At 39.3% G+C, this 13,372-nt stretch overlaps 1 protein-coding gene across 1 annotated transcript in view; it reads right to left on the reverse strand.

Annotated features, from left to right (window-relative positions):
* The window catches only part of Stt3b (STT3 oligosaccharyltransferase complex catalytic subunit B), a 73,079-nt gene that overhangs the window by 12,705 nt on the left and 47,002 nt on the right, over positions 1-13,372 (reverse strand). The window contains 8 exon segments of the mRNA XM_038321770.1: positions 596-807; positions 1,607-1,761; positions 3,327-3,375; positions 4,685-4,796; positions 4,798-4,832; positions 5,653-5,751; positions 12,395-12,439; positions 12,442-12,488. Of these exon segments, the coding sequence (XP_038177698.1) occupies positions 596-807; positions 1,607-1,761; positions 3,327-3,375; positions 4,685-4,796; positions 4,798-4,832; positions 5,653-5,751; positions 12,395-12,439; positions 12,442-12,488 (754 nt within the window).

Raw genomic sequence — 13,372 nt, forward strand, 5'->3', positions numbered from 1 at the left:
GGTAAAGTTCTGTCCAGCTCCAGCAGGGCTGCATGGCTTCTCTCTCACACTGCCTTCCTTCTCCCAGCATTTAGTTTAGTTTTCCCCACCTACCTCTGCTCTGCCCTGCTAGGCTATAAGCTCAAAGCAGTTCTTTATTAACCAATGGTATTTACAGCATAAAGAGGGGAATCCCACATTACCCCCCAGTTCCTGAATGCTGGGAGAAGGAAGGCAGAGCGAGAGAAAAGCTGCTGGAGCCTGATGGAACTTTACCTGGTAACTCACAGCCACATGGCGATACACAGATTCATAGATATGGGTTAAATTAATATGTAAGAGTTAGTCAATAAAAAGCAAGAGCTAATGGGCCAAGCAGTGATTTAAATAATAGTTTCTGTGTGATTATTTCAAAGCTAAGCGGCCAGAACAAGTGGTCTCTTCTCAACACATTCTGTTTACTTTAAGCTTACGGGTCTACCAGGATTTATATTTTGAAGCAAGTAATGGAGAGAAACTATAGACATCACTGCTAGTTTGTACCCTCAGTCAGTATGCTTCTACCTGGAGACTCTGCTGGTGCTGTAAAGATCAAGACAGTAGTACAACCTCTCACCTTATCATACAAGTTTCCTGGGTTTCTCTTGTCATCCTCATCACTGCTGTCCTCCACAGGGGGATTTTCCCTTTTCATGTCATCCCCCAAATAGTGCTCAAAAACATTGGAGAAAGCAATTGCAGACAGCATGCAGACGACTGGGGTCAGAGTCAGCATCAGCCGCACCATCACTCCAGCAAAGTAGACAGCACTGATCGCATACAGAGCAACTGCAACGACAGATTTCTTTCAACACTGAGGGGAAAATGCTCACAGGAAACTACATGTTAAATACCATAGCACAGAAAAAACCTACAATAGGCATCTCACAAAGCAACAGTTTCTAAATCTTTAATACTGACCATATAGTCCTATTGAGTAAACTAAATAAAAACTATCACCAGTTTAGAGAAATGTACTATCATTCAAATTTAATTAATTACATATATGGGAAATTAAATGTAATCTGTTATTTGCCTAGAGCATCAAACATTACAAAATCCATAGCTGACAGCTAACACTGAATTTGTACATTACATTATTAGGCACACTAAGTTTATGGAACCAAAAATGGCCTAAGAAAGCTAGCACCAATATCTGGTGCAAAGCCTTCTTCAAAGCAAATATGAGTAAAAAGAGTACTGACATGATGTATGGACACATGTCAGGTAGCACCTAATGACAATTCGCCTTTCACTGGCCAGAGCTCTGGAGTGGGTGTTGACAGTCTCAGGCCAATGGCCTGAAAAGCCAATGAATTATCTGACTCCTACATCATCTGAAGTTACTGAAAATATTCATGTGGGTAGGATATAAAATTTATATGCCAAGTCTACATTTTAAAAGTAGTAATTAGAACATATATACACTGATAATTCAACTAATTTTTCTTGGCCAAGCACCTCCATGAAACAGGAGAAAAATGTTCTTGAATATATATAAGTAAAGAAAAACAAAACATTAAAGTAATCTCAAAATGGATAAGAAATAATTATTCTGAATCAAAGAGTTTATTGGAAAAAATCTTACCAAATACTCTTTCATCGTTGATATTTTTGATGCAGAACCATAGGCCTGCTGGGAAGGTACATACAAGAATATGTAGATCAAAGAAGAAAGACACCCAAGTCGTAGGCTGATGCTCAGACACTGATGCAATAATTGGAATGTGTATTTTTGCATACCTGATATTAAAAAAGTTCATTATTATTTACAATTAAAGGATAAAACAGGAGTTACTTTTAGATGAAGAAATTTTCTTTGATCATTGACATTACTCTTTTCCCCAAATTTCCTAATTTAAACTTGTATTTTAACTGCTATAGCTATAGTAGAAATCAATCTAAAGCTAATATGCCCCCTCAAGCAGAGCTATCTAGAGCTAATCAAATTGCTGGCTCTGGTTTCTAATCCTTGCTCAGGTAGGCATCTGTAGTCCAGCTCTACTGCCTACAGCTACTCCAACGAGTTTCTCCACCTCTTATTGGTGTTACCCATAAATTCCTGTGTTCCAAAGCCTTTGTAGACAAGGGGCTGGTGTGGGTGTGAAAACAGAAGCCATTCTGCAAAACACTTGAGACTCCAAAATAGTCAAAATTACTTTAAAAATGTAACTAACACACATCAACTTAGAATTTAGCTTAACCAGAACAATCTTCTGTAACTTGTTGCTTCCAGTCCTCAGGATCCAAAGGCTAAAGACAGCATACTCCTTAGCCATCACTACATAGTTTATGCTGTGATTACATTTGCACAGCAGCCCTTAGGTATCCTATCAGAAGGACAGCTGATAAATAAGTGGTGGTAGGACTTTATTGGATCATCTAGAAAGCAACTACAAAAACAGTGACATCCTCTCAGCACTAGGTCATCTTACAAAGTTTCATTGAAATAGTCTAATTCAAAACTTAAGTTTTAAAAAATTAGTTCCTTTTATATAGCATTCTTCAAAAATGTGCCAGATATTCTAGTGTATTTCAGATTTTTTTAAGCAGTTTAAATTAAGTGATTGTACAAAAAGTCCTTTGATGTGGGAGGGTCTTCTGTTTTGTGTTGATTCCATTGGTTAATAAAGAAACTGCCTTGGCCATTTGATAGGCCAGCCCTTAGGTGGGTGGAGTAGACAGAACAGAATGCTGGGAGGAAGAGGGAAGTGAGGTAATCGCCATGCCTCTCCTCTCTGGGTCAGACACCATGGAGCCAGCCACCAGGTCAGACATGCTGGATCTTTCCCGGTAAACCACCTCATGGTGCTACACACATTAATAGAAATGGATTAATCAAATGTGAGAGTTAGCCAATAAGAGGCTGAAACTAATGGGCCAGACAGTATTTAAATGAATACAATTTGTGTGTTGTTATTTCGGGGCATAAGCTAGCCAGGTGGCCAGGAGCTGGGTGGCAGGAACACAGCCCGCTGAACCTCACTAGTCCTTCATACCTATGTCATATATATTTGTCACACAGTACCTTATCCTTAACAAAACTCAAGATGTAAATTTTATATTCATTAGTTTAAAAAAGTCCCCATCTTTAAACTATACATGTGTTTTGCTGACAAAATAATGAGGAGTTAGTCATAGCAGAGGAGGAATATAGAACTTATGTCTCAAAACAACAGTGTATTCATTACAAATAGCTTAGCCTGGTATTTATTGTTGCTTAAGCAGTGACTGAAATGCTCATAATCTAGGAACACATAGCAGAAAGTTATTTGACTAGGAGGCCAAATTAGTATATTTGAACTTACCCAGTATCCCATAATGAATAAAACCTGCCACTCCATGGTGCAATGTAACCTTGAAAGGAAAAAGTAGAGAGGAAATTATTTGCCTTTTTATTATTTTGTAAATTCTCTTTCTGGGTGGTGGTGGGGTGGTTGAGATTAGTCTCCTTGCTACATAGCCTCTTAGGCCTATAGCTTGCCTCAAACTTTTAGCAACTCTCCTACCTCAACCCCTCAAATGCTGGGAGTACAGCTTTATTTTGTAAATTAAAAAGCATATATAAAATTTTGCACACATACACATTGGAGACTGGAGAGATGGCTCAGTGGTTAAGAGCATTGGGTTTCCAGACTTGGGTTTGATTATCCCAGCACCCACATGACACCTCACAACTGTCTATACTCTAGGTCTAAGGGACTTGATATCCTATTCTGGTGCCTGTGAGCACTAAGCACATGCAGAGTACACAGTCACACAATAGGCAAAACACCCACCCATACACACAAAAATAAACGAACAACAATAATAACTGGTGTCTTTTGGGTGCATGTCATGATAATACCAACAACAATTCTTAGGTTGTTGTTGGTATTAGTGTGTTGGGTGCATTCCAGTGCACATGTGGAGGTCAGAAGACAATCTGTGGTGTTGATTTTTCTCTTCCACCTGGACTTGGGGTTCTAGGAACCACATTCAGGTCACCAGGCTTGCACAGAAAAGTACCTTTACCAGCTGAGCCATTGCACCAATCCAATTTTGTTATTTTCAGAACTTTGTTACTTTTAGCCAAGGATAATTTAAACCAATGTTCATATGATGTGTGGTTTTATTTTACAGGCGCCAATACGTTTTTCAAACACCTAGCTAATTCTTTGACTCCAGTCACACCTCCTTCATTCTGTGCTGGACCTGTGTATCATTTGGGCAGATGGATACTCAAGGGAAAACTGGAGCTTGTGAGCTCAGGTATAGAGAGTAAGTTGAACCCAAGATGCTGAGATGATGTGGCCAACAGTCTCCAAGGTAAGAGAGAGAGTGCACAAAAGAGAAGGTACGCATGCATAGCTTATCACAGATGCTGAGTCTTCAATAGTTTGGGGTCTTTAAACCAGCAAGAGAAGGATGTTTGTTGTGCGCTTTACCAGAGCCTGAAAGCAGTAAAATTAAAATAAACTTGCTTTTTTCTAAAATCAGAAATGGAGGGTTGTTTGTTTTTTAAATTGCAATTTGTAATATGCTCTTCAGGTTTAGAAACTTTGGTAACTGATATTGTACAGTATTAATACTAGGATAAATGCAGTATGTGAGAAGAACCTGTGAAAGACTGTTTTAAACAATAATCTAGAGACACAACTTGCATCTTACAGGCAATGGCACCTACCTGTGTATGTCAGATAGATGACACTAAGGAACACAGCACCTGCAGCAAGTGAGACACCCAAAAAGAAAAGGGTCTGGAACTCCTGCTTTGTCAACCGGTCTCTCAGATACTGCCAAAAAAGCGTAAGCTTGCAGCAATGCAAAGACACCTAGTTTAAAGAGAAGGCTCGTGTGAACACAACACAGCGTTTCCCATGCCATCTCAACACTTTCACTCACAAGGCTTAGGAGACCCCATATCCTTCACACCAGAGCTTATTCCATCTACCAACATTCCCTGTGTCAACTGACAGTTAACCTACAATTAATGCATGTGAAAAAAAACCTACTGCACATTGTTTTCCAAAGTGATCAGAATGTACCAGACAAGAAAAGCGGGCAAATGTGCATACTAACACTACCATGCATCATCATTGATTTAAAACATTATAGTTATTTCTGGGCTGATGTCCTGGCTACTTTTTTTGTCAACTTGACAGAGGCTGGAGTTATCTGAGAAGGGGGAACCACAATTGAGAAAATGACTCCATTAGATTGGCCCATGGGATACTGTTTTAATAATTGGTGTGGGAGGGCTCAGCTCACTGTGGGCAGTGCCACCCCTAGGAAGGTGGTCATGGGTTGTATAGGAAAGCAGGCTGAGCAAGTCATGGGGAGCCAGGAAGCAGTACCCATACACAGTTCCTGCCCTGATTTCCCTCAGTGATGGACTGTGAGCGATGCCACTTAGGTCAAATGAATCCTTTCCTCCTCAAGGAGGTTTTGATCAGTGTTTATCACAGCAATATGAAGCCAAAGTAGAACAATTAACATTATTGAAGTCTCTTAGAAATCAGGATATAATAAAGTAGCTGGAAACCCATTTTAATACCAACATAGAGAAAAAATGATTTTAAGGTCACACCACATTTTAAGTGGACAAACATTTAACAATGTCTTTTCATCTCAACTTCAAAAACTTTTCCATACCTGCAGCTGCCATGTGCTCGCTTGTTCTGATTGGTTGAAATCCTACAAAAGGTATCTGCATGGATAATATTAAACCCACAATGTAGAAAGTGCTATATGCTATAAAAACAAAACAGAAAACAAGGTAATTTACTACTGTCATTAAGTACTCAACACATAAATATATTTGTTTTATTTTCAGAAAATTTTAACACAAACTTAAGAACAGACTCGAAGTGACTGATTTTGATATGCATTATAAATCATAAATATTCTATTTTTTTAAAATTAAGTGTTCTCTGTAGACTTCGTTTAAGTTTCTATCAGAGACTTCCTTTGTAGAAAATGGAATCAAGTTTTTAAAAATCACCAATAATCATTGATAGGAGCCAAGAAACTATAAAATTACATATGCATTAAGTAATTATCATTGCCGTGGTTACTAAATCCAAAATATTCACAGCTTCACAACACCTAACATTATCACTAACTTACAAGAGTACCTGCTGGTCTCAAAGGGACTGAGTATTGTATGTTTTCTGGACAGTCTCTTAATGCTCTTTGTACAGAGGCTTAAGGGTTTAGAAAGGACATACAACTGGCTTTCTGCATGACGGAATAGAAGCAAGCTAGGGAAGCGAGAGTCTAACACAGAGTCTGTTTGCTCTCCACAATGGTCCTCCTCAGCTTAGGTGATTCTAATGCATAGAACTGCTGAAGAGGGATGATAATCTGTGTCAAAAGGTTTTCCCCTTACATGCCACAGATCAGGATTAGGCAATCTGGCTGGAAAGTATTTGGATCACTGAAAGTAAAATTTCAGAGCTGTAAAAGGACCTATCTTAAAATAAGCTGATGCGAAATATTATTCTATTCATCAACTTTATTTACATCACTTTCATAAATGTACTTGATTTCAGTTTGGGGCAAATGACACTACTATGAAAAGGGAAGTCTAGGAGCATTGAAAAGAAGCTGTCACTCCATCACCTTTGTCTGCTATGCTGTGTAACAGTGTAGAGCATACACTTCACTTCAACTGCCTAGCGTAGTTATATTTATTACCTTTAAAGGAAGTCCACTTACAGAAAGTAAATTTGTCAGGCTATTAGTTTAAATGTTACAACTACTCCCAAGCGTTTGGTAAGTGATGACTACTGTGTTGGGAAGATAAGTTAGTGAATCTAATAGAAAGGGCCAGAGAGCTAATGAAGGCCACTGCTCCACCATCCAACCACAGTGAACTTTGTAGCACATATGCTGAGTGGTACAGCTCTTTGTGAGATACTCAAATAAAATACAAGTCTCACAATTCTGAATCTGCTTATGTGGTCGAGGGGCCTTTCTAGAACCTTCTTTTACTAATTAATCTGTGTTGAAGCCATGACACAGACTCAGAAGCAGAAAGGGGGGAGGGGGATGCAAACAAGGTGACCACGTGACCTCCAAGTATGTAAATCAAATACTTTAGTTCCGTCAATACAGAACAAAAGCTGGGTATGATCATTAATACCCCTCCTCCCATTTAGAGCCCCAGATGCACTACTATCAATATGCATTCTACAGGGTAGAGCTGAGAATCAACCTAAATATGAGCACACACCAACCACCAATCAGGAAAGCGTATAGGAGGGATAAGCTTTCTTCAGTGAAGCCTGCACACACCAAACAGTGCAATCACCTCTTAGAAATGCAAACATAGAATCCAGCAAGGCTTACAGGACTTTAACTAAATATAATGGACAATACAAAATGTATGAAAAAAAATAAGTGATTCCTTAAAAAAAAAAAAAACTCTAAGCAGAAAATTAAGTAGCAAAACTACCTTACAAATGATTTGGGGCTCTTGAAGTGTTCACAAGTTGTAGAACCACGCAAACACATACCCTCATCATACCCCCCAAAGAAAACTCCACTTCCATTACACAGCTGCTTCTTGGTTCCCTTCTTTCCAGAGCAAGGCAATCACAAATCTATGTCTGACTCTAGAGTCCTCCTTTTTTAACAATAAAAAGTGAGAGCCTCTACCCCATCTGCCCACCAAATTACATTCTTTAGGTTTATCATAAGGGGTATACTGGAACAAATGAATGAACACACACACACACACACACACACACACACACACACACACACACACACACAGTCTGTATTTGGCAATGTAAGCATTTCAGTTTGGTAACCCAAACTGAATACTTCTTAGAGACTGCTCACATTCATTTCCAGGAATATTCAAAAAAGGAAGACTACACTTTCATGCTAACTTCACATTCACTGTTATCAGTAAGGAGAAGGAAACATCCAGGGCTGGGAATGTGGTCCAGTGGTAATGCCCTTTGCCTAGCATGCCTAAGGCTCTAGGTTCTGTCTTCAGGACCATGAGACACCCAAAGCAACCAAGTAACAAGACCCCAGTCTCTATGGAAACAACACATTAGAATTCAAGTTAATAGTAAGAGTGCCAGGAATGAGTTTGAGGAAGGATAGTCCGTCTTGAGAGCTTAAAGAAGCAAGTGGAGTTATTATTACTTGGCTGATAACAACGTAAACAGGGATACCACAGCTTTGAAAGGTCTCTGTTACTGCTCAGCCTCCATGTACCAGTGAAGCCAATCTGCTGGGACACTGCTGTGGTCCAGAGCACCAGTTAAGGCAACTGGACCCTGTCAGCTCGAGCTTTACTAGTTTTGAATCACTGGCTCTCTGAAGGGTTTACACAGGAGAATATACTTCTTACCTCACAGAGCCCCTTCAGCACAAAGAAAAAACACGTGTACCCGATCAAGTTTGGGACCACTGACCAAGCTCCACAAGTTTACCTCACTTAAGCTACTATGCTCCCTGAATTTCTAAAATAGCACATACATCTCAGTATCTTAACTGACATAATTTACAAACTTCCATTTTATTTTATTTTATTTGTTTTTTTTTTGTTTTTTTTTTCGAGACAGGGTTTCTCTGCAGCTTTAGAGCCTGTCCTGGAGCTAGCTCTTGTAGACCAGGCTGGTCTCGAACTCACAGAGATCCGCCTGCCTCTGCCTCCCGAGTGCTGGGATTAAAGGCGTGCGCCACACCGCCTGGCCAAACTTCCATTTTAAAACAAAGTGGAAAATTAGATTCACTTGAGTAGAAGTAAATGAAGAAATTCGGTTAGAATAAACCACAACTTCTATCACTATAAAAATAAAAGCATGTTTTTCTCCAGATTATATGACAGCACCCAATAGTGTGTTTGCAAAAAGACCTTAAATCTATGATAAGCAAGACATTTTAAAAATAGAATATCTTATTAAGATCAATTCCATCTAGCCTCTAAGTTACAGAAGTCGGTAAAATCAGATGGACAGTTCCAGCCATAGCACATGTAGTCAGTGCTTCTGACAGTGGTAGGGGAGGGCTTATGCAAGCAGGAGCTTGTAGAGTAATACAAAAGGTGCACTACTGTGTTCTTACAGTACCTCAGCAGTAAAAACCTGCAGCACCAATTCTTTCGACAACTCCTCTAAGAACCCTGACCCACCTAGTAGTACAACTTCCTACCTAGCTATGATAACCTCTTTCTTAACTCTTTACTATTCCATCAAAGAAGTAAGCTCTAAGAAGATGACAACCCCAACAATACCATAAATCACTCATTACATCATAAAAGTGCTACCACACTGCCATCCTGTGGAAGCAGAGTTTTCTGGCAGTCATTGCTGCAGATCACGGTTTCTGATTTGTTAGAAAACTAATTTCCCCCCTAAAACAATTGGGCTTATTCACATGTACAGTTTAATTTTACCCAAAGAAAAACACTGATTAGAGACAAAAATCTACAGAAATCCTAATCATGTTTCCACCCAAAATACTTGCATCCCAAGGGCACAGAGGCAGTGGAGCTTGGCTAATGCACAGTTGACTCCAGCTCCCACTGATCTAAGTGGTGACAGAGTCCCTGCTGCTCTCACTTCAGCACCTCACTGACAGTGCCATGACAGTCTGGCAGTACTCTCTATGCCATCTTTTATACTGGAATGACAAAGCATGTATGTGGAGGTCAGAGGACAACATCTCTTGGCTGCTGCCATACCCCATGCCAGGATTAAGGAGCTATCATATTTGCTTCACATGGGTTCTAGGGATCGATCAGGTCCTCACACAGTGCCCATCACCATTTCCTCAGTCCCCTTCTCTGGAGTTTTCAGTTACTCCTCCTTCTGCAAACTTAAGAGAAGGATCTGCGAACCACACAAACTCACTAACATTAACCCACTCTTAATCCTGTCAGTCTTTCTGACTTACTTAATTTCTTGGACAATGTTTAATGGGGAATGGCTAACATAATATCCTTCTGTCAGACAAGATACAGAAGAGAAAGATCTTACAATCCAGTCAGTTTTACTAGATTGCCAACAACAGAAAAGTCTGTAAGAATGTTGAAAAGTTAACTTAATAAAGTCACCTCTTACTTTCTGACTGCTTTGGTTACTGGGAATTTTGGTAAATATTCAGGGTAAAGAATGGTGAGAAAACAGTAACAGAAACAGAGGGCAACAAGAAAAACACTTCTGACTAGCAGGGAAACACCAGGTCAGCTTACCAGGCACAGACTGTGAGAGCTCCTTCCCGGGGCACTGCTTACAACAACCATAGAACACATCACTGAAACTGACATTTTACAAGCTCCAAAAATGTAAAGGTAGCATGAAATGACTTATTCAAAATACTTGAGCAGAGAAAAATCACACTTTTCAAACGGAAAATAAATCTTCTTGCTATTACCTAACAGGAAGATAAGGATAAGGATTTAGAGGAAATACATCCACATTTAAATTCTAGTTCTGGGATGAAGAGATGATGGCTCAGGAGTTTAGAATACTGGCTTTATCTTCCAAAGGACCTGAGTTCAATTTCCAGCACCCTAATGGTAGCTTACAGCTGTAACTCTAGTTCCAGGGGATTTCATGCCCTCTTCTGGCCTCTGCAGACACCAAGGCATACATGTACACAGTAGGGACATATATGTAGCCAAAACAAAACAAATATGCTCGAAATAAAATTAAAAGCAAGTTTAAAATTCTAGTCCTGTCCTGCAGAAGCAATTCATTAGTTCTGACAAGTGTTAATGGGACAATATCAGACTACAAGGAGATTATAAACACACTGTGGGAATACTATAGAAAGAACTCATGAAATCTACACAACCTCTCTTCTCTTGAGACAAGGTCTCACTATGTAGTCCTGGCTGTCCTTGACTCTCAGAAATCTGCCTGCTTCTGCCTCCAGATTTCTGTGATTAAAATCATACAGCCACCATGACTGGCTGATTCTACTGCAAAGGACTCAATACTGTGACTCAATCACTCTCGCAGTTATGTAATAACTAAACCTAATGTGTCAAAAAGTACAACAAACAATTATCAGCAAACATAATTTACAAATGAAGTAAAACAGATTTAAAAGACCAAAACTACAAATTTATTCCACTAAAAGTCATTTAGGACTTTCCTTTCCTTTTGCTTAGAGAAGGTCACAATTCTTTAGCCCAGGGTAGCCTGAAATTCACTGAGCAAGGCTGACATCTACCATGCCTCAGCCTCCCAAGTGTTAGATTTTAAGTGAGCCAGAACACTGGCTTATCTACTGTAGTAAGCTCTTAAGTAGACTTAAGCATTTACTTTAAGGCTCCTAGCTTCTACATAGGAAGCATTCCTGACCAACACGACAGGTGTGATTCTCAGGAAGACTGGGTTCACCTATGATAGCATCAAAGCATTTTTTACTTTTGTTTAGTTTGTAATTAAAAAAGACCCTTGGTGCTACATGCTTTGAGTTTTGAGACAGGAAGATACTTATAGACTATTCTTTGTAAATTAAACTATGTAATGCTTGAGGGAACTCCCAACAACCCCTAAAATATCTACTTAATACAACGCACCTATCTTGAGACAGGAAGATACTGATAAACTATTCTTTGTAAATTAAACTATGTAATGCTTGAGGGAACTCTCAACAACCCCTAAAATATCTTCTTAATACAACACACACATGAAAAGGAAGACTCAGAAACCTTCAGTCCCTTCTAGCAATGAATACACAGTGGCTCTCCCCTGGAAAGTATTTATTGTAACCAACATGTAGGACTTGTAAACAAATGAAAAGCCAAGGCAAAACTCTTAGGAATCCAGGTAGCACTTCTGTTGGCAGGGTTCATTTACCATGAAGGCAAAACTCAAAATAGATCATCACTGATAAAGGGATAATCTGGGAAGCATGGAAATCACTTTATGCTTTTAAAAACACCCCAGTCATGCAAATAATATATCTGGTTTATAGGATGTGTAGCACAAATAATAAAAACTCAGATATCCAGGGGTTAAGCTGAGGATCAGAGAAGCAGAACAGTAAGCTGCTAGAGAGACCTTTCACCTCTACCAAGGCTCAGACCTAAGAGGCATTCCTCTGACTGCCTAAACTGCACTGTGTTCTACCAAACAGACTCCACACTCCAGTGAGTTTCTATCTCTTCCCCTCTCTCTGCCCAGCCATATCAGAACCAATCAAAAACCCACTTTACTTGTTAATACTTCATGTGACTATCTGAGGTCTGTTTCTGACCCTCCCCACTTTTTCTATTTGTTTTTTGCTTTTCTGAGAAGGATCTCGTGCAGTCAACACAAAAGGCAAGTTAAACATAAAAAATTACTACCTTTCATGGGCAATACGAACCAAGCAGGAAGTCTGTTTACTAAAAATGAGTATGAAAGGTGGAACCACTCACCTATGTAGACTCTCTTGCTATACCTCTGCATTAGCAGTAGCACAACACATGGAGAGGGATAAGGTTGATGATAAACACATAACCTCCCCACGCAGGAGACCTATGAGAAAAGAGAGGCTTAGACACGTGGCTTCTCTCACTTCCTAAAACATAAATTCATGACAACATAAATATGAGAAAATATAACACTAGGATTTCTAGCAATTTTCATAAGTAGCATATATGCATAACAGTTCTTTTTGTTTGTTTTTTTTTCCGAGACAGGGTTTCTCTGTGGCTCTGAAGCCTGTCCTGGAACTAGCTCTTGCAGACTAAGTTGGTCTCAAACTCACAGAAATTTGCCTGCCTCTGCCTCCTGAGTGCTTGGATTAAAGGCATGCGCCATCACCGCCCGCCCAGCTACAATTCTTTTTTTTTATTGATAAGTAAAGTAACATGATCTCATAAACCCAGTAAACTTTTTTAAATTTACTGTAGAACAGCTCAAGTTAAATTTAATAGGAAGGCTAAGAACATCACATAATTGTGAATTGGCAGAAAATAGGCTGTCCTGGAAATGAGTTCTAGAATATAAATATCAAATTTTTAGAATAGAATAACCAGCTTTTATTTCATCTATGATAATCTATTTACTGAAAGAAAGTTCAATAAGCATAAGAACATGAATTCTGGCACTGGTCAAGTTGACCTCAGCTACAAGGGCACTCACACCCTTGGTCACACTGTAGAGTTCTAATAGCGCAGCTGGCTGCAGCCTCAAGCATGGGATACAAGTGAGAACTATACGCGCAAGCACGCGTGTGCGCACGCACACACGTATGTCTTTGATTGTATTATATGTATACACATTTTAAAAATCAGAATAACCATGGTTATTCAAGTCTAAATAAATATTTTTAAAAGTCAATGTTCATTCTCAACCATGCCAATGGACTGACTTCTTTCATTGTGCTCAAAATAGAAAGAAGCTCTTTTAGG

This window comes from Arvicola amphibius, chromosome 3 (assembly GCF_903992535.2).
Source record: "Arvicola amphibius chromosome 3, mArvAmp1.2, whole genome shotgun sequence".
In the NCBI taxonomy this organism is placed as follows: domain Eukaryota; kingdom Metazoa; phylum Chordata; class Mammalia; order Rodentia; family Cricetidae; genus Arvicola; species Arvicola amphibius.